General features: G+C 42.6%; 1 protein-coding gene across 5 annotated transcripts in view; it reads left to right on the top strand.

Moving 5' to 3' along the window:
* Positions 1–6904: 6904 nt before the first annotated feature.
* HUWE1 (HECT, UBA and WWE domain containing E3 ubiquitin protein ligase 1) overlaps positions 6905–27795 on the top strand; it is a 95232-nt gene continuing 74341 nt past the window's right edge. For 2 of the 5 annotated variants that reach the window (XM_083592574.1, XM_083592572.1), the window contains exons 1-4: positions 7004–7350; positions 9422–9565; positions 25863–25933; positions 27447–27545. In XM_083592574.1, the coding sequence (XP_083448700.1) occupies positions 25889–25933; positions 27447–27545 (144 nt within the window). In that variant the 5' untranslated portion in view covers positions 7004–7350; positions 9422–9565; positions 25863–25888. Of the gene's footprint in view, positions 7351–9421; positions 9566–25862; positions 25934–27446; positions 27546–27795 lie in introns of all 5 variants that reach the window. The other 3 variants (XM_083592573.1, XM_083592571.1, XM_083592575.1) reach the window with 2 other exon arrangements.

Raw genomic sequence — 27795 nt, 5'->3', positions numbered from 1 at the left:
CAAGCCGTCCATGGGGTGGGGTGCACTGTGGGGCCCCCAGAGTTTGCTGCCTCCTCCCACTCAGTCACCCTTCAGCTGGGGGGGGCAGTGGGCAGACCGTTTGGGCAGCGCAGAGCCTTGGGCCCACTGCAAGCCCCGTGGTGAGTACAGCCCGGCATTTTGTCACCCCCCGCAGTGGGGACACCCGGGGCGGCCTCACACCTATCGCACCCCCTTCCTCCGCCCCTGGTTGCAGGTGGTGTTGCCAGGGGGTTCGGGGAAAACTGCCCCCCCAATCAAGAAAATAAAAATATACTTAACTGACCAATTGTGTCACAGGTAACTCAGTTCTGCCCCCCACCCCCGGTTGCCATGTGTCTTTTTTTTACAGGACACATCCTCTTTTTCAGGGGTAGCATTTTTAAAATTTGCAAAATGTCTCTGGCTATACTTTTTGGATGAGTCCTAGACAAGACTGGTGACTGAAGAGTTGTGTTCCCCATCTCTTCTGCCCCCCTCAGCAGTATATCACAGCTTCAAAAGCATACGTATGGTGTTGTTGTTGTTTAGTTGTTTAGTCATGTCCAACTCTTTGTGACTCCATGGACCAGAGCACGCCAGGTACTTCTGTCCTCCACTGTCTCCTGCAGTTTGTTCAGACTCATATTGGTAGCTTCGAGAACACTGTCCAAGCATCTCGTCCTCTGTCGTCCCCTTCTCCTTGTGCCCTCCATCTTTCCCAACATCAGGGTCTTTTCCAGGGAGTCTTCTCTTCTCATGAGGTGGCCAAAGTATTGGAGCCTCAGCTTCACAATCTGTCCTTCCAGTGAGCACTCAGGGCTGATTTCCTTAAGAATGGAGAGGTTTGATCTTCTTGCAGTCCATGGGACTCTCAAGAGTCTCCTCCAGCACCATAATTCAAAAGCATCAATTCTTCGGCGATCAGCCTTCTTTATGGTCCAGCTCTCACTTCCACACATCACTACTGGGAAAACTATAGCTTTAACTATATGGACCTTTGTTGGCAAGGTGATGTCTCTGCTTTTTAAGCAGCTGTCTAGGTTTGTCATTGCTTTTCTCCCAAGAAGCAGGCGTCTTTTAATTTTGTGACTGCTGTCACCATCTGCAGTGATCATGGAGCCCAAGAAAGTAAAATCTCTGCCTGTGAACTGAAGGCTCGGCGGGCTCCATTTGCGTCCCCCCCCCCCGCTGCAAAGGAGCCTTTTTAAAGGCTCCGGAACATACCTGGGGTGAACGGCGCGGAGCTGAGAGCTGTCTACCCGTCTCCGCGAAGCGAAGCCGCATGCCATAGTTGGAGAGCGCTGACTTCTTCCTTTGAAATTTGGACTAAAAGTAACAACCCGTGAGTATTACGGAAATTGGATATTAAAAATCACCTTTTTTGATTCGGCACGAGCGGGGAAGGCGCAAAGAGGAAGTCCGTCTCCCCCTTTTGTAAACATTTTAAAGCAAGGACTAGATAACTAAGGTTGAAAAGAACATCTTCTTCGTGGGAAGTCAAAAGTAACTAATTTCACGTTTTGGCAGTATAAGTGAATGTGCTGGAGGATAAGAATTAATTCTGAAAGTGGATTGTTACCCCTCCCCCAGGACCCGGGAGCGATCCGCGAGGGAGCCTGTTGGAGAGATTTAAAAGACTTTGACAGCTGTCAAATTAGCTGTCAAAGCTGAGAGGGAAAAAAAAAGAGAGAGAACTTTGTTTCTATTGCCTCGGCTGGTCATATTTGTTACATTTAGGTAACAAATTGTCGAAAATCAAGGAAAATAAAGGACTTTTGGATTTACAACTGGAAGGAAGACTAAGTAACCAGTACTCCCCTAGAGGGGGCTCTGGGACATTACAGAATGGCTGTAAGTGGAAAAATACAGACGGCACTTGAGAAGATCTTTCGTAGCCTGGGAAAACTTCATGAACAAAGCATTGTTTTGGCTAAAAATGTCATAATATTGAATGAAAAAGCAAACAAACCTGTGGAAATTGGAAGGGACTTGACTCAAGTCTCTGTACCAGAACAAAAAGACTGTGCCCTTGAACTAAAAACTCTTGCAGCTGAACAAGAAAAGGAATTTGAGAAATTTGAAGAAGTTACATATGACAACTTAGAGGGAAAGGAAGGAGGAGCTATAATGCAGCAGAGGATTAAAGAAAGAAGCAAAAAACAAGATTTGGATTACAATCATAAATATGGAGACCTGGCAGGCCAGAGGCCTGTAAAGATGGACTTAAAGGGAAAGACAAAGTGGAAGCAGGAGTTTTTGGGACATTTGGACTTAAAAGAAGTAAAAAACAAGATTTGGATTACAATTTTAAATATGGTGGCCTGGCAGGAAGAAGTATGGACCTTATGGGGACAGAGCTTCTCCGAGATCTGGCGTTTAACATAAAGGACTATCAAAAAAACCGGCAGAGAGGAAAGGAGAGAGACTTAAGGGCCTCGGATGTGAGATCACCAGGCTGATACCAGATGGATTGATGGACATTGGTTGGAGATTGAAACCGGGAAAAGCGGGGAGTGGGGTTTTGGGTATCCAAAGGCGGTATAAATATATTCTTTTTTTTTTCTTTCTTGTAAATAATCTGTTTTGCTATTTTAGATTAAAATGGGGAAATCGTGAAACGGAATTGGGGTCGACTTTAGAAAAAGGTATTAAGAATAAGATTTGATGTATCAAGATTGAGATGTATGTTAAAATTGGTTAAACAAAAAGGATTTAAATATAATAAGGTAAAATTTGGGGACAGGAACTTGTTGAATTAAAAATTGAATTGGAATACAAGAAGAGGAGATGTGGGGAAGTCAAGGAAAAATGTTATTGAAAGGTATATGTTTGTTTTTGGTTTTTTTTCTTTTTTTGTGTGTGTTTTGTTTTTCTTTAAACTTTTTGAAAACTTCAATAAATATTTTATCCAAAAAAAAGAAAAAAGAAAGTAAAATCTCTCACTGCCTCCATTTCTTCCCCTTCTATTTGCCAGGAGGTGATGGGACCAGTGGCCATGATCTTCGTTTGTTTGCTGTTGAGCTTCAGACCATATTTTGTGCTCTCCTCTTTCACCCTCATTAAGAGGCTCTTTAATTCCTCCTCACTTTCTGCCATCAAAGTTGTGTCATCTGCATATCTGAGGTTGTCGATATTTCTTCCAGCAATTTTAATTCCGGCTTCGGATTCACCAGCCTTTCGCATGATGAATTCTGCATATAAGTTAAATAAGCAGGGAGACAATATACAGCCTTGTCGTACTCCTTTCCCAATTTTGAACCAATCAGTTGTTCCATATCCAATTCTAACTGTAGCTTCTTGTCCCACATAGAGATTTATCAGGAGACAGATGAGGTGATCAGGCACTCCCAATTCTTTACTTTTTACTTAATCAAACTTTGCCATAGTTTGATTAAATCTGCAGTGCAACTGCAGTAGGAATACTGTGTAGAGTTCTGGTCACTGGACCTCAAAAAGGATATTGCGGAGCCCAGAAAAGTGCTGAAAGGGGCAGTCAAAACGATTGGGGCAGGTGCAGTTCTCCTTGGAGGAAAGTTTACATTGAGCTTTTTAGCTTAGCAAAAAGATGCGTAAGGTGGGACATGATAGGGGAATATTAAATTACACATGGGTGATGAAGAGAAAGTGGACAGATTCCCCCCCCTCATAATAGTATAAGCTGTCTAATGAAACTGAATGCTGATTGAGGAGAGCCAAGAGGAAGACAAACACTTCACACAGTGTGTAGTTAAAATGAGGCATTTATTGCAACAAGATGTGACAGACACTCTGAAGGCAGGCTAGAAATAGACAGAAATACGCAGTGATGGCTACCAACTTAGATGCTTTTTAAACTATCCGCGATGGCTTTGTTCTGCCTCCAGGACTGGTGACACCATGTCTCTGAAGAGCACCATCTTTCTCATAGGCACCCGTCTGGCCACTGTGGGGAATGATGACCTCTGGTCCTGATCCAGCACGACTCTTACGTTGTTATGGCAAGCAGATAGTCAGCAGGCAAAGCTTTTTGAGCATGCAGGGTTAGCGATGATGGGCAAAAACAGTACCTGGTGAATGTCTGCTTGCCTGGCAGCTTTTAAAAGCATGGGCTCAAGCCCTTTGAGATGGCTCATCCAGGTTCAGTCAAGTCAAGTCTCTCACAAAGAGTTTTTTAAAGTGACAGTGTGAATGTAGCCATGGGAGTCTGGCAGCCCTGCTTAGGAGTTCCCAGCCCCAAATTGCCAGCAAGCAGTTCCAGCTAATGACAGAGGTCATCCCATGTTGTACAAATGCCAGGGTCCAGAGGACTGAAGGAGCCACCATTTTTTCCCTCACATTAGGCCAATCCCAAAGTCAGATGCTATAGTCCTGAGCTTCTGGGGTTAAGAGGAATGATGGTCTTCTGTGGGTGTGGGGCTCCTGGGCAGGCTGAGTTAATGCAGGAGGCCTGCTTGACAGATCCCACCCCTCTCACCAATCACCTGAGAGGAGAGGGTCTGGGATCTTGCCTGTCCTGAAGCCAGGATCAGGAAGGAGGCAGAAAGAGGGATGGATAACTTAAGGCTGGAGACAGGAAATTGAATATCACCTTTATAAAGGTAAAGGGACCCCTGACCATTAGGTCCAGTCGTGGCCGACTCTGGGGTTGCGGCGCTCATCTCGCTCTATAGGCCGAGGGAGCCGGCGTACAGCTTCCGGGTCATGTGGCCAGCATGACTAAGCTGCTTCTGGTGAACCAGAGCAGCGCACAGAAACACCATTTACCTTCCCACCGGAGCAGTACCTATTTATCTACTTGCACTTTGACATGCTTTCGAACTGCTAGGTGGGCAGGAGCAGGGACCGAGCAACGGGAGCTCACCCCGTCGCGGGGATTCGAACTGCCGACATTCCAATTGGCAAGCCCTAGGCTCAGTGGTTTAGACCAGGAGTCAGCAAACTTTTTCAGCAGGGAGCCGATCCACTGTCCCTCAGACCTTAGGGGGGGGGCCGGCGGACTATATTTTGAAAAAAATAATTAAGAAATTCCTATGCCCCGCAAATAACCCAGAGATTCATTTTAAATAAAATGACACATTCTACTCATGTAAAAACACACTGATTCTGGGACCATCTGCAGGCCAGATTGAGAAGGTGATTGAGCCACATGCCCACTTTGACTGGCGGAATAGCCAGGTACACTCGCCCCAGGCCTTGGGAGGGCTAAACTGGTATGAGTTTTTAAATTTTTTCTAAGAAGACTCCCGCCCTGGGCCTCAGAGGAGCTCTGCACAGCCAGACTACAGATGCCACACAACCCGTTCCGCATTTGTAATAACACAGCCCTTGAGTGTGGCACCACCTACACTTCGGAACTCCCTGCCTATTGAGATCAAGCAGGCACCTTCACTGTCCTCTTCTCAGTGCCTGCTAAAAACACATCCCTGCTTAGGCAAGGCCACCCAAAGGCTTAGAAAGCTGAGGAAATTTTAATCTGTTTCGGCATTTTAACTTTTGTACCTTGGTTTGGGTTTTTTGATTTTACTGTTTTATCTTTTTTTAAGCTGCTTTGAGGGTTCTTTCTCTTTTTTAAAAAAATATTTAATCATTTTTTCAATACAAACAACAACCGCAAAAGACACATACAACAAAAACCATAATAACACTAACACAATTTGACAATTCAACTTTGAATACTGATATACTTATGACTACAACTTTTCAGCATTATTTCCCCACCTCTCCTCCCCCTACTTCCCACCACTGTCCACCTCATCACTTAAATATTCCTTCCAGATTTCTTCATATTTATCCATTCTTAATTTGCGTCGACATGCAATTCGTTCATATGTAGCTAGTCTGTCCATATTATCAATCCATGTGCTCAATGGAATCTTTTTGCGGCTCTTCCAATTCATCAAAACAAGTTTTTTTGCTTCCAATTTGGCACAGTACATCCATTATTTTTTTTACCCCTTGTAATCTCCCACGTTTCCGAAATATAATTTAGAATTCAATTCAATTCCCCTAAATAACAATTTCTTTTTATTACACTTGCTATAACTATCCTCACCTCGCACCAAAATGATCTTATCATTGGGCAGTTAACCATCATATGTACTGTTCGCATTTTTACTCCCAGTTCTCTGCACTTGTTATTTTCTTCTGGTATAGTTTTGCTGGAGTCCAGGGGACTCTGAATATTATTTTCTGTTGTCTTAATCTTAGTCTGTTTTATCTTTTTTAAGACACTTTGAGGGTTCTTTCTCACAATCAAGCGCTGTGTAAATTTTAAGAAACAGATAAAAGGGGAAGCCATCCCCCTCCCCCACACCAACAACACCCGGAAAAAATGCCTTTCGCGGCGGCTTCCGTAAGCAGAAGCTAACAGCGTAGCAGGCTCTCGCGAGAGTTTAGCCCACTTCCCGCGTGATTACGCGAGCGGAAGAAAACCCGTCGCTCCTTCCCTCGTGCGCAGAATTGCTGAACAATCCGTCACGTTCTTTTAGCTCCCTGTTCCCGCGAGATTTCGTGGCTGGAGCTGCGCGCGCCACTCGGCCCCCTTCCTCGAGGGAAGAGCCACTGCGGACTTCCGCGTGACGTCATTCTCGTGATATTTCTCCTCAGCCGTCCCCATACGCTGAAGCTCAGGGAGGCAGATCTCGTGACCAGATCTGCGAGCTCTCGCGGGAGCTTCCTCGAGATCCCAGTCCCCTCCCCCAACTCCATATCCCTTTATGGCTCCACATCTCAACCATAACCGAAGACATGTATGTATCTGAGGAGTTTCGTCACTAGAAGCAAAGGACGGCTACCCGCGTGATTTTATTCTCCAAATCTCGTGAGGTTTCCAATAAGCAAAAGTAGGAGGAGACCTAGTCCGCCAGGGGGATTGCTCGAACTCTCGCGGCTCTTTGGGTTGTTCTCGCGTGGAATATTTTGCCTCAGTTCTCACGGCAAGTATCGCGATAAGCGCTTGTTAACTAGCTCCTTCCCGAGGTCACGGTCCTGCGGCAAGAATAGGAAAACAACTCTGCCCTGTTTCCCGCCGCCTCATCCCTAGAAGTAACATCGTCCGCCAGAGGGGGGACGTCACCGAAATCTCGCGTGATTTCAACTTCCTCTTTTCACGTCTCGCAGGAAGCTGCCTTCTCAGTCATTGTATCGCGAGACCTTACTTTCCGCCATAACTCGCTTCGCCCTCCTCCTCCCCCAATTCTCGTGGGCTCTTGTGTTTCCTCAGATATCGCGTCTCTTCCTCCCTCCCTACCCGGTGGCGAGTTCTCGCGCGACCTGGCTAGGGCTGAGGCTCAGGGGCTGCTGTTAAGATGGCGGCGGCGGGAGGCAACGGGGTACGGCATTGACACCCCCTCCATTTCTGTCCCGGAGCAGGTACCCGTGTTCTGGGGCGGGGAACGGGAGAGCGGCAGCTGCGGAGGAGGGGACCCGTTGGGGAAAGGCCCGAGGCGGGAGACGCTCTGGCCGCACGGGAAGAGCGGTGTGCGCTGAGGCGGGACAATGGGGCCTGGCTTTTCCCCGTGGGGAAAGGGCGGCGGTGGTTGAAGTCAGGAGGGAGGGTGGGGGGGCGCTTCTGCCTGGGCCTTTCCGTCAACTGGGACCTCGGTTCCAAGTGGGGAAGGAGTACGTCTCTCTTCCTACTAGGAGGCACTTCTCAATTCTCAACACCCCCCCAACCCCCGCCGAAGCAGCTCTGTGGGCCTTATCACCCTTCACGCCCTTCCTACTCGCCTCAAGTAGGGCTTCACCCCTCCGCTCCTCAGTAGACATTTAATCTATAGTCGCATCTCGTGAGGAAAGCCGGTATTTTCCGGTTTGAGACAGGGAGCTTCGTCATTTATGCAAGAAAACAAGTCTGGTCAACATCCCGTTGAATTCATTAGGAAACATTGCAGAGGATGCTCATAGTTGCAGCCTTGACCTGCAGCCTCCTTGGTTGCCTTTGGGTCTAATTTCAGAACCTAAGGATAGATCCACACCATTGATTGAAAGCACATGACTTTCCCCAAAGAACTCTGGGAACGGTAGTTTCTCCCTCACAGAAGTACAATTCCCAGAACCATTAAGGAAACCTTAGTTCCCAGGACTCGTGGGGGGGGGGGCGGGGAGTCATGTGTTTTTAATGTACAATAGTGTGGATCTGGCCTAATTGGCAGGTAATTTCTCTTGTTTCTTCTCTCCTCAAAGGTGTAGGGCTACTTACACCTTTTGTCCTGGTACAGTGGGAGCTTTTGGCACCCATTCCATCTGTTCCTGTAAACTTATGATAAAATCGCCCTTCCATTTCCCAGTGTAGGGCAGTACTCAAAAATCTCTCTTTTGCCTGGGCTAGCTTATGTGGTATATTAGTTTATTCTTATAAGAAGTCTGGTAAAGATTGGGGTTCTTCTTTGTCCCTTTACCTGGTAGTTCCAAGCATCTTTGGAGTACAATTTATATGTGCTACATCAGTCTCCATTCCTATTTTCCTGGATAGAAAAATTATTGGGATATAAGCAAGATGTGTTCACACAGATGAAAAAAACTATTATCTGAGTCAGGACAAATGACTCAAATTGAATAGCACATTTCATTTGCATTAAGTAAGCCTTTTATTTTAACTGTATATAGACTATGGTAGTTCTTATACCAGAGAGCCTAAAAATGCAAGAACAGATTTACCCAGGCATTAGCTTATGTTGCTCCTAGCCTCTGAGGAGTATCAGTATAGTTCTGAGTTCTTTTAAAATACATTTTCCTATGATTCAGATGAGTTAATCCATGACACTATGGTCCTATTATAGTTTCATAGGTGCAGTTTACTCATTTTTCAGTAGGAATAGATATTGTTGGCAAGGAAAGTTGGGCACCTTATGGCATGGTTCTGGCAAGATAAGGATCCATAATCAGTTTCACAAATTGATTATTTTTAGTAGATATAGCTGATATGGCCATATTTGTCCCTGAAAACTTGCTTCCTAAGGATGCACAAGCTGACCATTTAATCTGAAAAAAAAGAAAAGAAATCAAGCCTTTGGGGAAATAGTACACAACGTAGAGCAAAAGCTGGTAATCTTAAAATGATTTAAAACTGTTACTTTACCACAGGAGAAGTAAACATCCTGTGAAAGCTTGTTTCTGCTGTCTCCTTCATTATATGGAAAGCTTGCTAGATGCACAAAATGCCAAAGTAATGTGCTGAGTTTACAGCATTTCTTAGTTCTACTTGGCCTGTTCACTTTGGTATGATTAGGATGTCAAAATGTTCTTCCTATCAGTGAACTGTGCACTTCCTTGCTTGTATTCTAAGTTGTCCTGCATTTAAGACAAATATCCTAGCCAAGGGGAGCTAGATTAGCAAAGTCCAAAGCTATACCAGCCTGAATGTCTTTTCAAAAAATACCTGTCAGTACCTTGAACTCTGCCTGCTTGAAGCCCAGTACTAACTTGTGTGGTTTTGTTGCAGACCCTAAAATAGTCTGACATAAGTGGATTAGAGTGACTGTGAAACCAGAAGGTGTTACCCTTGGCTGACTAGGGTGAGGCAAAGGTGCCAGAACAGTGACTTGGATAGTAGACCAGGCCAAGTATGGATTGGCTGTGATTCCAGGTTAGTATTCAACTTTCTTTATTTAATCCTGCTTCTCTTCAAATGGTAGCGATTCCTTGAAATTTTCTTTTTCCTAAAAGGTACCCTCTGATCTCAGAACAACACTTGTTTAAGAAAGGCTTCAGAGTCTAACCTTGGTTTGTATGGGGTTATGGCTGGTTGTTTATGTGGAGTGAATGTAATTCCTTAGTGGAGTGGTCATGCCCCTTCTTTTTTCTTGTCCAAATGCAAATGGTAGCTTTATTTGCTGCATTAGAACTATTACTGTGCACCAGTTATTCTTTCATTTCAATACTGTAACAGAAACCCGCAACCACATATGGTACAATTCTGCATCTGTTGTTGCTACTTAAGAGTGTAATCTGAGGCTGAAGAGGCAACTTGTCCCAAGCCATCAACAAGTAGTTTGTTTGCATACCAAAATCCTGACCACAGAACCAAATTTGGGAATGGGAGTTGATATTGCTTTCTATATTCTTTCTGTGTAGAGGGCTGCAAAACTAGGGATTCAAAAACCCACTTTGATTTTTCAAAGCTTATTGAAAGGAGTGCTCAGTTGGTAGAGCATGAGACTCTTAATCTCAGTTCCATGGGTTCAAGCCCCATGTTGGGCAAAATATTCCTGCATTGCAGTGGGTTGGACTAGACCCTTATGATCCCCTTCCAACTCTACAATTCTGTGAATCAACTAAGTAGGAGTGGTTAAACTTTTAATGTTTGCTTGTTGCTTTTGTATTTTTATTATAAAAATCTTTTTCACTGCTCATGTCTACAGATATCTTTTCACTAACATTTTCATCAGATTTAGATCTTAGTTCATTGTGGTTTTGCTGGATTAGACCAAACTTCATTAGTCCAGTATTTTCTATAGAGACTAGCCAGAGGCCTGTGGAAACTTGCAAACATTGTACAAAAGTGATGACAATGTCTTATTTATCTCAACATCTGTTGTTGGAATGTATATTACTTCTATGTTGAGGTTCTGTTTAGCTGTTGTGGCAAATAATTTTCTTCCTTGATGCATCCCTTATTGATGTAATACAGATGTAATGCAACCCATTGCTGAATGATTTTCCAAATATTTCTATGTTGCAGTAGTATGCATTTGTTACTGTGTAGCTGTGTGTGTAGTTGATAAGCATTTGTACGAGGCTCTTGAGCGTTCAGAGTATTTCACATACTGATATCCTTGCAATAGGTAGATGTTATCCCTTTATTGCTTGTGGCTGAGAATTCATAGCTTGCCTAAAGCTTCATTGGCAGAGGTGAAATTCCAAGCAGGGACTTCCTCACTCATAGGTCTGTCTCAGAATGGTAGTATGTCTCAGAATGGTAGTAAAGGTTAGTAAATATTTTTTTGGGTAAAGTGGATATTTGGTAGCATTTCTGTCCCCCACTGTAATTGTTATACAGTATTGACTTTAAAGTAAGAAAGGCAAAATAGATAGGTTCTGCATGGCAGTTCACACAACTTGTGATCTCCAATGGCATTTATAACATCTTCTAATCTAACAGGTACAAGGAATTTTTAATTAAATGAGTGCAAGTTAGGGCCATTGAGTGATGTAGTTCATGCAGGAGAATTTCCTAAAGTCCTTGGCTATCCCTAAGGAGAATGAATAATAATAAATATATTAAGCCATAATTCTCCTGCTGTATTGTGTGTGTATCCTCTGGAACATTTGATCCTTGTTTCTTTTTGTAGGCAACAAACTAGGTTAGATATTTCATAATCACCCATGGTGTATTCAGCACTTGGGAATGTGAGTTTTTGCTTAATAGATTTCTTTGGGTCTTTGAAAGGCATTATGATTTGACACATAGAGATCTAGTGTCCAACTTATCTTGGGCTATCTATCAAATCATTTAACTTTCTGTGTTTGTCAAATTCATCCTGAAACAATTCAACTGGATCTAGTGCTTCTAGAGAGCACTTGGTGTTTACATATTACTCATTCATAAGCATGAGGGCAGACCAGTTTTTTCTTTTTGCAAGGTCCAGTACTCCTGCTTTGAGTCACCATATGCTGACAGACTGGATATATGACCTGAAGGCTTTGTTTAAGGTTCTGGAAGGTAGATGTATGTCAATTACCCTGTGACAGCTAGAAATAAAGTATTTGGGGATGTGTCCCAGGTGTTTTTGAGCATAATAAAATGTGCTATCTTTATATATTATCCAGTGCTTTCTTGGGTCTTAGGACTGATAATGTATTATAGCTATCAAAAGTTTCCTTTCCTGTACGTACACAGCATAAATTACAGAACTAGTTGCTCCAGTTGTTGATCAGATGATTATCTCAAACGTACAAATAAGTCCACAGATCTTAGCATCTTAAGATTTAACCACCCCTGTCTCTAGCTGATATTTGCTTCTCAACATAGGCCATTAGAGAAGGGCCAAAGTATACATGTTGGCCTTGCTGTTACCATGACTGAGGAAACTGACTTGACTTTTTTTGTACATGTATTAGTAATGGTTATTTTGTGCATGTTAGCTACTTTTATTCTGAGTTCTTACATACTGTATAAATGGCTTCTTGGCTTAATAGCTACAATATCACTGTCAGAGCCAGTTTTGCCCTCTGTCTCAGAGACTCTTAATTTGATGTGTCATAATAGTAGAGTTGCTAAAACCTGATATACTTGTTGACCAGCTTAACACATCTGGCTGTTGGAGTGACTTGCAAACTTGCAAACAAATGTTCACAGTGAGGAGATTAGCTCTGTCTTCTTTTTTGAAGGTCTCTCCTATTAAATCCCTCAGTTTCCATTGTTACTACATTATTCCAAGATGACCATTGGCTGGAATGCTCAAGATATGTGTGATTGTAGCAGGATAGAGGCTGTGGTAAAGAGCATTAGCCTCTTAGTTTACTGCATGTAGAGAATGTCTAAAAGTGCCACTATGCTAAACTGTACAGCCATGTGAAACAGCTTAAAATATTTATTTCAGGCTTCATTGTTTGCCCAGATCTGTGTGAATACAGTACAATTGTCAGGAGATAGATGTTCTCGTAGATTGGCATGTCTATTTTTCTTTTTCTTCTTTGGTGATCACTCATAGCTGAGTAAGATTGTCTTCTATTATTGATACCTTTGTATACAGCACCCTGAAAAATGCTTTTGAAGGGCAGTATATAAATTCCACATATGGTTGTAACCATTGTCTCCTGAGACAGACGTATGCCAACAACATGTATCCAGCATCGCCTTTGCTCAAGCAGGACAGGCTTCCACTTGTGCAGTAGGACTTACTCTTCCTCTCTTTGGCAGTCCTATAGATGGTTTTGCTGAATTGAATTGGATTTTAGAACTTCTGTCAAGGTTTTGTTAATATGCTTGAAATACCAAAAATTATTGTATATTGTTAGTTGTAGCTATGCTGGGATGTAAGATGGATTGTGGTGGCACTTTTCCATTCAAACTGAAGTGTAATCCTTTATTTCCTTAGCTGTGCAACTTACTGCATGTTTGGCCTTGGTGGAATTGTTCTGCCATGTATCAGCTCCATCTTCTGTCTTGTTTAGGCTACACAGTTCCAAAGGGAAGTGATTTGTTGACCTTCCCTCTAAAAGGTGGTAGGAATGCAGAATTCTAAAACATACAAAGACTTGATCAGGAGTGACAGATTTGTTTAACTGAAGAAACTTAAATATTATGGCAAGCTAAGAAGAAATCTCATTAAGAACCTAGTGAGGTGAACTTTTGGAGAACATGAAATCCAGAATATGGTCCTAAATTCACTAAGAGAAAAGAAAGAATTGCAAGAGATGTTAATCTGAAAGTGGTAGAGAATGAATGAATGAATCTTTATTTGCATCAGGCATCGGCCATAGCAATAAAACAACAATACGATATACAAAGAATAGATTTTAATCGAGTGGTAGAGGCATGGTACCCTGTCTCTCTTTCACTTGATATTGGACAGATTTGCTAACGCTGGTAGTCATGGGTAGTTATACATTTTGAGTCTGAAAGAAATCACTTCACACAACAGATCACAGAAACTTCCTTTGTATTATCTGCACCAAGCATTTAATGTATGGCAGAGGTTGAACCAGATAAGTAAATTATGCTCTTTAAAAAGAATTCTTACCTCTTCTCAAGAGGCAAGTTTGCAGAGCAGTTCCACTTGTTATAAAACTTTGAATAAGGAAAGACCATGGATCATGTGTTTACTACTTGTACTGTAGATCAGCTATTTTCACCCACCCCCAATGTTTTGGGGAAAGCTGTGCTTTCAGTTGGAGCTTATCAAGGATTAATGAGAAGATCACAACGTGCAGCCATAGTCTGGTGTTAAGTGTGTGCGCGTTCTAAGTCTTCTACTGTGCACTGAATTTCTATGATTGAGGTTCAGGAGTTCCACGAAGGTAGAACACTTTTGAAAACAGCAAGACTTCTTAATTCTTCTGATGAGGTTTTTTGAACTTCAGCAACTACAACGTGTACCACTGAGACTTGCTTGGTCTTTGAGTAAAATTTAATAAGCCAACCAAAAGCTTTTGCGTGTTAGAAAAATCTATAACTTGAATCAGAAATGTCAATTGATTTGAAGAAATGTCTGTTTCAGCAGTCTTTTTGAAGGAACACACTGCATAAAGTGGAATTAACATGGAAGCTTATATCTTTGAAACTGCAGCGAGTTTTCACTCCCACACTGCATTCCAGTTGAGGGACATGCGCTGTTTGATGTTAGCTTTCATTCTGATATTCCAATCCAGAGGTTTTCAACCTTTTTGAGTCCATGGCTCTTGACCAACTGCATTCTTTCTGTGGCACCTCTGAGGCTTAGGAGCCCAGATTCGTCACCCCTTGCCTGCAGAGCTGGCAACCCCTCACCCCTTTTTGAACACCCTCTCTTGTGGACTGTTCCCTCAGCCTCCTCTCTTCTCCCCTCTCCTTGGGAGTCTTTCGGGCAGCCGCTGCTGCTGTCCCTGGTCTCTGAGCTGCCTGCCCCCCCCGAAAGAGAGGTGCCTCCTCACATTGCCTCACAGGGGCCTGGGAAGAGGATGCCCCCAGCCTTAGTGGCCCAACAGAGACTGGCCAAAGTTGAATGTGAGGCCAGCACCTTACCTTGGGAGGCAGCAGCAAGCGCTGCCAGTCCTGCATGGCAAAAAGGCGCTCAGCACCAGGCACTCGGCTTCCTGGCAGGCCTTGCACACAGCAAGCACAAGAAAGGTCAACGCACTGCCTGCCTCCCTGCCCAGCCTCCTACTTGTCTGTCCATTCCCAACAGCAAGGGCTGGTGGACTGGCTGGCTGGGCTCCCTAGTCTGCTTGCTTCCTTACTCCAAGGCCACCTCAGCTTCTGACAATCAGCACCCCTTGGCCAGCCCCAGAGGCACCATTCACGTGGGGAGCTTATAACCAGCACTGCTGCAACAAACAGCTGTGCGAGCCTTTGGGAGGCAGAGACACGAGGGCATCAGAGGAGAGGGAGGGAAGGAGGCCAATGTTGTCCGCGGCACCCTTGACCATCATTCAAGGCACCCCAAGGTACCATGGCACACTGGTTGAAAACCACTGTTCTAATCTAACAATCCAACACTTTCTGTGCTGGTTTGTTTTAAATGTCACTTACTGGGTTTTGGTTACCACCTGCAAGCTGATGGAATTGAACCTTTACAGATCAGGTAGTTTCTGAAAGCCATTTCAAGAAGAGTTAACAGTGCTTGGCCTCTGCTTACCTGGAGCTGCAGCACAGGATGTGTAAACTTAGTTTCTCCTTTGCTGCATGGTCCTGTCAGACCTCCTCTATGTATGCTGTTGTTGCTTCAGTAGCTGGGGGCACAATGAGTCACAACAGACAAAATGCAAAGGATGGTGCTAGGAGTTCCATCACTTGTGGACACTGTATGCCTTGCTTTTGGTGATGTGTTATGTTTCATAAATGAAATTTAAACTCTTAAGTTGTTGCAATGACTAAGCATGTGTATTACAGGTCTCATAGGAGTCTAAGAGGAAATCTGGCAAGACATGCTAGTCTTTTGGGATTTCCAGAGTGTTTGCTGTAGTTAGCCTCTAGGGTTTCTCATCATTCTTATCTGAGTAATTTTGACCCTTCAAAGGCAAGTACCTGGATCTAATTCTGTCTTCATCTAGACTGTGTTTTTTTTGAAGTCTGAAGATTTGAGACAACAGTGAACAGAGAACTTGTGGTACTTTCTTTTTGGAACCGTGTTGCTGCAAGGTGCAGGCATCCATATCAGAATGCTTCCATGGTCGCTCTATACAGTGGTACCTTGGGTTAAGTACTTAATACGTTCCGGAGGTCTGTTCTTACCCTGAAACTGTTCTTAACCTGAAGCACCACTTTAGCTAATGGGGCCTCCTGCTGCTGCTGCACTGCCGGAACACGATTTCTGTTCTCATCCTGATGCAAAGTTCTTAACCCAAGGTACTATTTCTGGGTTAGCGGAGTCTGTAACCTGAAGTGTATGTAACCTGAAGTGTATGTAACCCGAGGTACCACTGTAATTAATTATTTATACTTAGACCCCAACCTTCACCAAATGGTCCCAGGGTAGTAAGTACAATTGCAGTATAATAATAAAAGAAAACCACAGAAACAGCCGCTATCAGAATAACAAGACAGCAGCATAGAACAGCAGCGTTCAGCAGTATAAAAGGAAGGAATGCATCCACTTAACAAAAAACATGGGTAAAGAGGTACATCTTTGCTCATATCTTGCACATGGAAAGATAACGCCTTGGGAAGACAGAATGTCTTAGACTAATGTTTTGTCTACGGTGAACTTTTGATATGGGAGAGCATTCAAAATCTCAAGCTTACATGCCCAGCTAGAATGTACCTCTTGCTTTTTCTTCTCATTAGGGGGCCTTCATATAAACTCTGTAACAGAGATTACACAGCGCAGAGTGAATCCACATGCCTCTGCTGCTCCCACTAGCTCCAGAGCTAGAGAAGGACAAGAGGAGCTTCTGTTGGGTCCCAATCTTTTGCTGATGTTTACAGATGAAGGATAAAGTTGAGGGCAAGATCCTGTCCTTTACGGGAAAGTGCATGTCCTGGTGAATACAGTTTTTTAGCTGACTATCATCACTGCCCCAGATTTGTTGACCATTATTTATCTCCCAGTTTGGGGTATGAGTTGCTCACGTGGCAAATTCTTTATCAGTGCTATGAATTCTAATTTATTTCCTTTTGGCAGACAGGTTCATTCCCTCACAGCTGCAGTGGACACTGGTTTCTCAAACCTGAACACTTCTTTCAACTAGGGTTTGTGTAGATAGAACATCTGGCATGGATAGAGGACGGTAAAATGTTCTTCAGTTATGACTTCCCCAAAGAGCAGGCCATATCTGACATGTGTTGCCTGCTTTTTCAAATTGTTACTTTTAGGGAAGAAGAGAAAACGTTGCGCATGATTTATTCCTGTTAGTTTGAAAAAGCTAGTGAAAAGTGCTGTAGCTAGCAGATGTTGGTGTTTTCATGTGTGCTGAATTTCTCTTGTATCATGTTGGGAGCCAACAGAAACCTTCATTAAGTTATATTGATGTGTGACAAAGTGTCTTGGGTTATGGCTATGTTTTGTGTCTGGTCAGGATGCTTCAAGCATGAATGATGTGTCTGATCATGTAGATTTCTTAGCTTGGAATGCATATGGAATGGAGAGGAGAGAAACAGGCAACTGGCTGTTTCTAATGGGTGCTTTTGAAGTAGCAGAGTTCCCAATAATTCTATTTGCAAGATGATTTGTGGAAACAGCTTTTGTGTTTTTTGTTGCTCTTTAGTGTTGAGCACACTTTGTTAGAAATGTAGAAAGATTTTGGAACCTTTGTGTCTGCAAGAGTATGAAGTTCATATTAGATGGATTGAGTGATACTCTTGATTCTCCAGAGAGGGTGCCATGTTTTTACTGCACGAGACTAACAGAGTTTTGTGGCACCTTTAAGGCTAACAAATTTATGAAAATTAACACTTCCATAGACACATGAAGTGTAACTTTTCTTCCGTATCCAGTGAATTGGATTATAGTTTGTGAAGCTTATGCCATAAGTTGGTTAACATTTAAAGTATCACAATATTTTGTTTCCCCTTCATTCTGGTATTCTTGGGTGATCTGTGAATGAAAATCCAGCTGCTAGAGCAATTTGAATAGGTTTGTTGTAAACTTACTTTTGGATGTGTATTGGTGTGGGCATGTCATAAGGATCTCTAGAAAAATGATTCTTAAGTGTGTGCTTTTTATAGCAGAATTCTTTTCAGGGTCTTAAGGCACTTTCCCAATAGCTTAGTAGGTGGAGCATGAGACTTAATCTCAAGGTTGTGGGTTCATGCCCCACGTTGGGAAGAAGATTCCTTCATTGCAGGGAGTTGGACTAGATGACTCACATGGTTTCTTCCAACTCTGTGATTCTGTGATTCTAAGACTAACCACTGAAGTGACTTGATGAGCTCCATCTATTCAGTTTGGAGTGCGTTTGGGTGTTTATGCAGCCCCGTTCTTCCTACTTCAGACTGTAGCAAATTGTTTTGGTGCCAAGAATTGTTAGCATACTGGCCCTGTGTAGGCATAATTTCTAATTACTTCTGAATACACATGCCATGGTTAAGAAAATAATAACATGGGATTGTATCCTTGTTAATCCTACTTAGAGTAGACTTCTTGAAATCAAAAAGTGTGTCCAACTAAAGCAGTGTGGTGTAATGATTAGAGATTCAGACTCAGAGCAGGATTGAAATCGCCACTTGGCCATGAAAGTCACTGGTTGACCTTTGGCAAGAAACTGCGTCTCAGTCTATGGGAGGACAGGCAGGGTGTAGTAGCAGTGAAATAGCAGGTAGAACATAATGGCAAAATCCTGTTGTTAGAAGTAAGCCCTGCCCCCTGTTATGCTCAATATAGTTTCCTTCCTTTGTGAGAAGAGCACTTGCCTTTTATTTTGGAGTTTTCAGTGGCTCACTTATTAATGCAAGATTCAGGTAGGTAGCCATGTTGGTCTGACTCAAGTCAAAATAAAATATCTGAAGAAGTGTTCATGCACATGAAATCTTATACCCAGAACAAACTTAGTTGGTCTCCAAGGTACTACTGGACAATTTTTTAATTTTTAATTAATGCAAGTAACTGTAACGGGACATACCTTTTCTCCATGCCTTCTTGATGTTCTAACTGTATAAACCTATCTGTGTTTGAACAGCAATTCTGTTTGGAATAGGGAATATTGTTGAGGTGCACATCTATTGAAAGTCCTGTATGTTTGAGAGTACATATTATAAACTGATCCTCACAACAGTTTTAGGTATCTAGATATTGTCTCTTGAGGCTTCTGTGTTCTGGACAATATCAGAACACAGCTGAAAGATTCTTTATTGTTGGGACCAGTAAAGGGATCACATGATGCAGCATTTTTTCATTTACAATTTCTTGGTCCATTTCAAGCCTGCAAATCACAGGTTGAATCCTGAATGCTCCTACCATCTTGTTGAAACTGGTGATTTCTGGCTAGAGGACCATCGATTGTGGTTCCATTATTTTATATTTATGACCCACCTTTTTTCTTGACAGGGATTCAAGGCTGTTTACAGATAAAATAAAAGCAGCTTAAAATATGGGGGGGAGTCATTAAAAAAGAAGTGAAGCATTAATATAAAATAATATTAGAATATTACAATATTATTATTATTTTAAGTACAGTATTTCTTTCCCTAAGGAAGCTTGCCTGATGTGCATACTGTCTTTTTGTCACCAGGCTTTTAATCTTTAATCTGTGATGAGACTTTGTAGCCAGTTCTGCTTTGTGAATGTAAGTTGCCTTGAGAATTTGTATTGAAGGGTGGTATGCATATTTAATAAATATTGATTCCACAGTAAGTATGAAATCACTTCCATAATGGAGAGAGGCTGGCCAGTGAGGATTTACATAATGAGTTAATGTCACCAAACCTAAAATCTTCCAGGATTTAACTATTCTTTTAGAGAGATGTTACCAGAATATGTGTGTTAAAGAAATAAATCTGCTTAGCGTTTTATGCATACTATAAGTCTTCTCCACCAGAAGCTTAGCTGGCAACTTTTAATGAATATGCAATTATTCACCCTTATATCTCTCTTCACTTCCTATTCCTTTTATCAGTTTTCCTTCCCCTCATCCCTCTGGACGACACTCTTTCTTAAGACTGGGGTAGCTCAGTTGGGAGAGCATGAGACTCTTAATCTCAGGGTCATGGGTTTGAGCCCTGTGTTGGGTGAAATATTCCTGCATTGCAGGGGATTGAACTAGAAGACCCTCATGATTCCTTCCAACTCTACAATTCTATGATTCTATAATTCTGCTCTCCTTGGCCTGCCGCTGCTTATAGATTAGCCCTGTGCTACTAGTCTGTCATGATGAAGCAAAACCAGAGAGATATAGAATTGGAAATTGTCAGGGAACTGCCATCAGCTCAGAGACTAGAGGTGGAAGGGCAGTTGTGTTATAGGGAACCTCCGAAGATCTTGCGAAGCAGTTCCTCCTCTGGCGAGGAGGAAAGCCCTGCCTCCAGTGGGGAGGAGGTGCAGGGACCAGGAGATGCTAGGGAGAGCCTCAACACCGAGCCTGAGCAAAGCGGAGGGGAGGGAAGTACCCCTTTGCCAGCGCCCACTCTGCGCAGTAGGTTTCAGCGCAGAGAGGGGAGGAGAAGGATGGGGGTCATGCGACTGTTATGCTGGGGGAGGTACAAGGACCGGCCACTCCCAGATTCTGCTAGCGACTGAACCAGACACGAACTTTTGACGCTCTTCACTGAAAATAGTTTGCACTAAGAATAAAGCTTGGAAAAGACAGGTTGGAGTCTTGCCTGTTTGCTCTCAAGCAACCACACCACCACCTGACAGAAATCTTTACTCCTCCAATAGCATTAGATTTCATTTTCATGTGACTGAATATCTTTCCCCTCATCTTAAAGCAAGGCTATTGCTTGCCCTCCTTGAAGAACATGGCATCAGGTACATGCACACAATCAAGATCTGTGACCTGCTAAATGCAGCTAACTCATGTACTTATTTCAGCCAAATAAATGGAGATTTGCAGAATCACTCAGTGTTGTAATGGGCAGGAGTTCTATTTCAGGTAGTAGATTTAAAATAGTAACTAATTTGATCTTGGGAGTGTTAAGTCTTTCAGCGTTTTTAGTTGAGGGTGGGGAAGGGGAATCTTTCAAGTAGTGCTTGAAAATTGTCTATTTTCTAATCATCACTTGGTTTTTGTGAGCCTTCTTCTTTCTTTCTTTCTTTCACATTCATTGTTGCGGGGAGTAGCTGCCATCTCCTGATCAGATGGCTTCAGAGCCAAGTGTCAATCTTAACTATGTTGCATTCTGGGATTTGCAGTTCACTCTGCCTACAGCAGATGGGAACGTACTAGTGTCTGTCTAAAGGCAGACATTTATCCAGAGAAAGCTGTGCTTAAATTTTGACCCAGATGTATTAAGACAAAAACAGAAAACTGGAATGAAGCACTACTAGGTTAGCAGATGGAACAAGTTGTGATTTATGGACAAACACAGTCACTATTAAATGCTGTGGTAACTAATTTTATAGCTGATCTTTCCACAAGTTTGACTTGGCATGTGAATAAAAATGCTCATCATCCATCTGGCCCACAGAATTAAGCAGTTGACTGTGTGGAGGGCCAATACATTGTGGAGATTTGCCGAGTCTGTGGCAAGCCAACCCCTAGGGGTTGGAGGGGCTTCGGCCCCAACAATAAAATACTGTCTAGTGTGTAGTATCTGTAGTTCTACAAAGGAGAGTTAATGCTGTGGCAGCAGGGACACTAAGATCACAGTCCTTTGCACACTTGATAGGAAGGCTCATTGAACACAATGAATTTTCCTTCCAAGTAAGCATGCATAGTAACAGTGCAGTCCTTTGCATGCAAGTCACACTGTTCAATAGGAATTACTCTCCAGTAAGTGTGCAGAGTATTACAGCTTACATTCCTTTTTAGCCAAAGAGAAGTAAGCACTGAGGACTCCTCCTTGTTAAAGAACTGCAGTATATAATTTTACCACTTGATGGTGCCATAATGCTGACAGTTGTGCAAAGCATGGAAGCTTTTGACTGTATGACAACCCAACCAGAAGTAAAATGTGGCTAAGCCAGAAAGGACAGTGGTGCATAGCCACTCCGAACACCAATTTACTACTCATAATGTGGAGAGACTGGGTTGCTTGAGAGTTGCAGCTCTAAGTAACCTGACAGCGCTCAGTGTTTTAGTGAGGTCTGGCTGTTTCACAGAGAAGATTTCTATGTATGAGTTCTTTGGGGCCAGAGAAATTCCTCCCAGGCCAGGGGGAGAGTAGAGCTAAAAACTGTCTCCTGAATAATTGTCTTACAGTACTAGAGAAAGTAAAGGAGAGGCATCTAATAAGCTGTGCTAGTGGAGAGTGCAGCACCCCCCTGTATTCTTTGGCCAGGCTAGAAGGAACATGCAGCACCCCTTTAAAGCCCAGGGGTCAGCACACTTTTTCAGCAAGGGGCCGGTCCACTTTCCCTCAGACCTTGTGGCGGGCCGGACTATATTTTAGGGGGGAAATGAACAAATTCCTATGCCCCACAAATAACCCAGAGATGCATTTTAAATAAAAGGACATGTAAAAATACACTGATTTCCAGACCGTCCGCGGGCCGGATTGAGAAGGCAATTGGGCTGGATCCGGCCCCTGGATCCTACCCATGTTTTAAGCTGTTCTGATTAGTCAGTTTTTGGTCTTGCTGCATTACTTCCTGGTATGTTCAGCTGAGGCCGAAGCCTGTGGTAGTGAGTTCCTTAGTATTTTCACCTGTTTCACCTGCCATTGTTTTTAGACCATGGAACACAGTCTCTTATAAGCTTAGGGATTTTAGTTGTGTATCTTAACTGCTGACTTGGTTTTATGGGATAAGCGAGGAGCATACTTCCAGAAAACCATTTTTGTTTGCGGTACTGAACTGATTCTCCACCAGAAGGTCTTAAAAAAAAATATTAAAGTTTTTAATGAAATACAAAAGAACGTGCAATATCTGTTCTTTATGTTCATATTTTAAGTCTTTTGGTTACGTTCAGTGTAATACAATATGGTCTCCAGAGGTAGGGGGAGAGGGTGGATGATAAACTTTCACACTATTTTTTCATTTTTCCAGCTTGGTATATGTGTGGGGTTTTTATGTCAGCATCATTTGGGTAGGTTCTCTTTCTATATATTTGTCAGCAAGGTCTTTCTTAATTTGATCTGGCTTGCCAGTGAAATGAGAATGTATTCATATTTCTTTTTTTCCCCAAAAAATGTTTATTAAGATTTTCCAAAAAGAGAAAAAAGATTAAAAAAACCCAAAAAAAGAAAAAAACCATTCACCTTTTACAACCTTATTTTCAATAACATATTTCCATGACTTCCCCACACCTCCCTCTCTTGTATTCCATTTCCAATTATTAGTTCAACAAGTTCTTATCCCCAATTTTTAACCTTATTATATTTAATTCATTGTTATATTTAGTTCATTTTATATAACCAATTTTAACTTATAAACATCCATCTTTGTACCTCAGTACCCATTCTTTGAATCTTTTTCTAAGGTCGACCCCAGTACCCTTCCACGAATTCCCCATTTTAATACCCCTAACAGAATAGAATAAAAAAGATCAAAATATAATTGTACACCCTTTGGGTTCCCAATCCCCACCCCCCTTTTCCCGGTTTTGATCCCCCACCAATATCTATCAGTCTATCTGCAGTCAGCCTGGAGATCTCACGTCCGAGGCTCGTAGTTCTCTCTCAATTCCTCTCTGCCGGTTTTTTTGTTAGTCCTTTATATCAAACACCAAAACTCGGAGAAGCTCTGTCTCAGTAATGTCCATTTTTCTTCCAGCCAGATCTCCATATTTAAAAGTGGAGCTCAAATCTTGTTTCTTAATCCTTTTAAGTCCAAATGTCCCAAAAGCTCCAACTTCCATCTTGATCAAATTTATAATCCAAGAGTCTTCAGATCTCCTGGGGAGGTCTCTCCATTCTTCATTCTCCAATTCAAACCAAATTTTCCTCATCCAGTTCTTATTTTCCTTTGTATCTTTCTTGACAGGCCTCTGGCTTTCCTTCATCTGTGGCATTGTTGCTCCTCCTTCCTTACTCTCCAGCACATCATATATTTCTTTTCCCACTTTCTCAAGTTTTTCAAGTTTCTCTTCCTGTTCGGCTACCAAAACTTTTTGTTCCGCTGCAAGGGCCTTTTGTTCAATTGCAAAGACTTGAGTCAAGTCCCTACTAAGTTCAGTAAAATTGTTTACTGTTTCATTCAATGTTTTGACCCTTATAGCCAAAACATCATTTTGTTCTTGTAGCTTTCCCAAGAGAAAAAAAGTCCTATTTAGCTCCATCAGTATTTTTCCACTTGCAGCCATTGTAGTGTCCCAGAACCCCCTCTAGAGGGATTCTGGTTACTTAGTTCAAAAAAAACCAAAAGTCAAATTAGTTTGTATCAATTCTTCCTTGTTTCCAACAATTTATAACCAAATTGTAACAGATATATCCAGCAGAGACTACAGAAACAATGTTCTCTTTCTTTCCCAACTTTGACAGCTAATTTGACAGCTGTCAAAATCTTCTATGTCTCTTAAACAGGCTCTCTCGCTGATCACTCCCGGATCCTGGGGGGGTTGCACTTCAACTCTTAAAAACAACTCTTATCCTCCAGCAAATAGCTTAAACTGCCAAGTCGTGGAATTAATAACTTTTATCCAATAAAAAAGAAAATATTCTCTCAACCTTAGTTAGCTAGTCCTTGCTTTAAAATGTTTACAAGGCGGGGAGACGGACTTCCTCTTTGCGCCTACCCCGTTTGTTCCAAATCCAAAAAAAAAAATTTCCCTTTTAAGTCCAATTTCCGTATTACTCACAGGTTGTTACTTTTAGTCCAGATATTTAAAGGAAGAAGTCAGCGCTCTCCGTCCATGGCATGCGGCTTCACTCAGCAGGGGAAGCAGAGGACTCTCAGCACCGCGCCGCTCCCCGTCCCCCGTTCCGCAGCCTTTAAAAAGGCTCCTTCTCGGGTCGGGGGGGGGCGCAAAGGTGCCCACCGAGTCACCAAGTCCACAGGCTTCCGCGCCTGTGGTTTCTAAGGGTCCCCGCGTCGCCGGTGCGTCAGGACCCGACCCCTGCTGAGCCGATTCCCTCCGGAGCTCGGAGGGAATCCGCCATTAGGCGATGGCGCTAACCCGGAAGTCCGAGAATGTATTCATATTTCTGTGGCATAGGTACTCTATATACTATTAAATACAGTTAGATATGTTTTTCAGCATTTCTTTCTCTTTTTGGCAGTTTAAGACATTAATGCTGACACCTAAAAGTAAATTCCAGTGGAATCAAATTGAGCAGGCTCTAATCAGTCCCTACTTGTGCATGACCCTTGGGGTCCCTTCCAATTCTACAATGCTATGGTTCTTTGTACAACCCTGTGCCTTGCTGTCCTTCTCTATTGGAATAGATTTTCCTCTGCAACAACCTTTCAGTTTCTTGGTAGCTTTACTGGTCCCCCTCCCCCAGTTTGTGCCTCTTATTGCTGTCCCACAACCGGTATGCAATATTTAGGGTAACTGGGGGACAGTATCTTGGTCTAAGGATTAAATGTGTTAAGAGAATAGAAGCCTTTTCCTTTTGGGGTGGGTGGAAAATAAATGTCAGTAGTCCGCAGCTATTGTCCTGATTTCCAAAATGTGGCTACCAACCTGTTTGTATGATTCCAGCATAAATCTGTAGTAGTAGCAAATTTGAGAGATGTACAACAAAGAGGTGCCTACAATGAAATCAGAATAAAGCAGGAAGTATTTTGGTAGCCTTGTGTGCTAATGAAGCATTCATGTGAGCAGCGGAAGCTTAGTACAGTGGTACCTCGGGTTACATGCGCTTCAGGTTACAGATGCTTCAGGTTACAGACTCTGCTAACCCAGAAATAGTACCTCGGGTTAAGAACTTTGCTTCAGGATGAGAACAGAAATCGTCCTCTGGCGGCGCAGCAGCAGTGGGAGGCCCCATTAGCTAAAGTGGTGCTTCAAGTTAAGAACACTTAAGAACGGACCTCCGGAACAAATTAAGTACTGAACCCTAGGTGCCACTGTATAGAGGTCTTTGGTATACATTCAACCTCAGAAATTGCTTTGGATTCCTTATGTTTATCTAAGACTGCCTCCACTCTATGTAGTTTGAGGTTTTTAGGCCACCTTTGTTCTTTTGCACTGTCACTTGTTTATTAACTGATTAAAATATGTCCTGTTGACAGTCAACTCTGTCATTATTATTTTTTACCAAGCAGGACCAGGAAGCGGAAAACTAATAAAAATGAAAGTGGACCGAACTAAGCTGAAGAAAACACCTACAGAGGCTGTAAGTATCACCTCTTGTTACCTTGAGCTCATCATAGGAAAAGTGTGAGAATATACTGCAATGGGATCAAGGAGATTACTGTATCTACAGCAGTGCATTTCTGACATTCCAGTTTTGAATGTCTTGGGTTGTGTGATAGTTTATTGCTGGAATAGTCAATCCGTTGTAGGCTGCATTCCCTCAAGGGTAATCTTTTGGGAGGGGGTGGCATGCTTTTAGTGGGTAGAGCCATACACAGTGATGAGCACAGACAGAAAAAAACCCTCTGTGTCCATTAACTAAACTGAAATAAAGACTGCCCTGCCTGGTTCAATTTTTACATGGCCACCTCACATGAGAATTCCTAATCCTATGCAAATCTACTCATAAGTAAGCATCATTACTCTCAGATAAGGATTCAAGAGTTTTTTCATACAACAGATCAATATAGCTACTGTTCTGGAAAGCAAAGACAGTAAAAGCAGTTCCTTTCTGCCTTTGTGTGATATGGACACACACATACTCCAGAAAAACTACCATTTTGTTTTCAGACAGTTGGGGAGAAACTTGTTTTTTGTAAGCCATACAAAAAGTTGTTTTAAACAATCAATTTGTTTTTATCAAATAAAACACCACCCAATGGCTCTGAAACTACATAGAGGAAAAGAGGGAAGGGGAGTTTAAAGCCCGGAAAAATTAGGAAGTAAACTGGATTCTGGGATTTCAAGAGTGAGGTAGCTTCAGGAAGCATGAGTGTATGTGCATAAAATGAGATTGGGTGCTGCAAGCCTCTTCAAAACGGCAAGTTCCCCACCTGTGTTTTACTGAGTGCATGTTCCTTAGCAGCAAAATGTGAAGATAAATGGGAGAAACTGGAGATCACTGTGTGCTAGAAATAAACGGACTTTCTTCCACTTGGCAGGTTATGATTGCCAGTATCTCAGAGCTATAGAAATTGGTTCTAATTTAGATCATTACTCCTACAAAAATGGATTCCAAAAGAAATGGAATGAAGGCTGCATTCTTTGATCAGTATCCTGTAGTAGATTGCAACTCAGCATACCCCTTAATTGAGTTTAGTAACTCATTTAGTGCAGACAGTGAAGTGCTTTTTTCTGATATTACATATCTGACTGTTTAAGCGTCACACAATGGGAAAAGGTAGAAATTTGGGGGCATTTTGTTTTCTATAAATTTAAACACAGAAACACCCAAGTTGTTGCTGGTAGCAGTGGCGTAGCAGGGGGGGCCGGCCGCACCGGGCGCAACATCTGGGGGTTAGGGTTAGGGGGCGCAAATCCACGGGTTAGGGGGCGCAAATTACTTGCCTTGCTCCGGGTGCTGACAACCCACGCTACGCCACTGGCTGGTAGGATCACATGTCTGTTTGTGCACATTAGGCTGAGGAGAGAAGTGAGTGATTTTTAAAATTTAAAACAACACAACTCATTGCTTACCAGCATTTTCTTTTATGAAGAAGCATCCGCCGATGTGTAGCAATTAGTGTTCCTTATGCAGTTTCTTCACCTTTCAGCCTGCAGATTGCAGAGCCTTGATTGACAAACTCAAGGTTTGCAATGATGAGCAGCTGCTGCTGGAACTTCAACAGATCAAAACATGGAACATCGGCAAGGTATGTGGTAGCAGCAGATCATGTAGTAAAAAAGCTTGAGAAAATGGCAATGCCTCTTGTCTTTTAATTTATATTTATTTTGAGGCTTTATAATATAGCATTTTTTTCCAACTTAGTGTGCTCTAGCACTACAATTCCCATCATCTAACCATTGACCATGCTGCCTAGGGCTGATGGGAGTCCAACAAGTTTGGGGAAAGCTCTTGTGGAAGGTTGAGGATGGCATGCGCTTCAGACAACCATGACTGGT

This window comes from Podarcis filfolensis (genome assembly GCF_964270895.1).
Source record: "Podarcis filfolensis genome assembly, chromosome: 17".
Taxonomy (NCBI): Eukaryota; Metazoa; Chordata; class Lepidosauria; order Squamata; family Lacertidae; genus Podarcis; species Podarcis filfolensis.
Note: the sequence above shows the minus strand (reverse complement) of the source record. Positions and strands in the feature narration are given on the sequence as shown.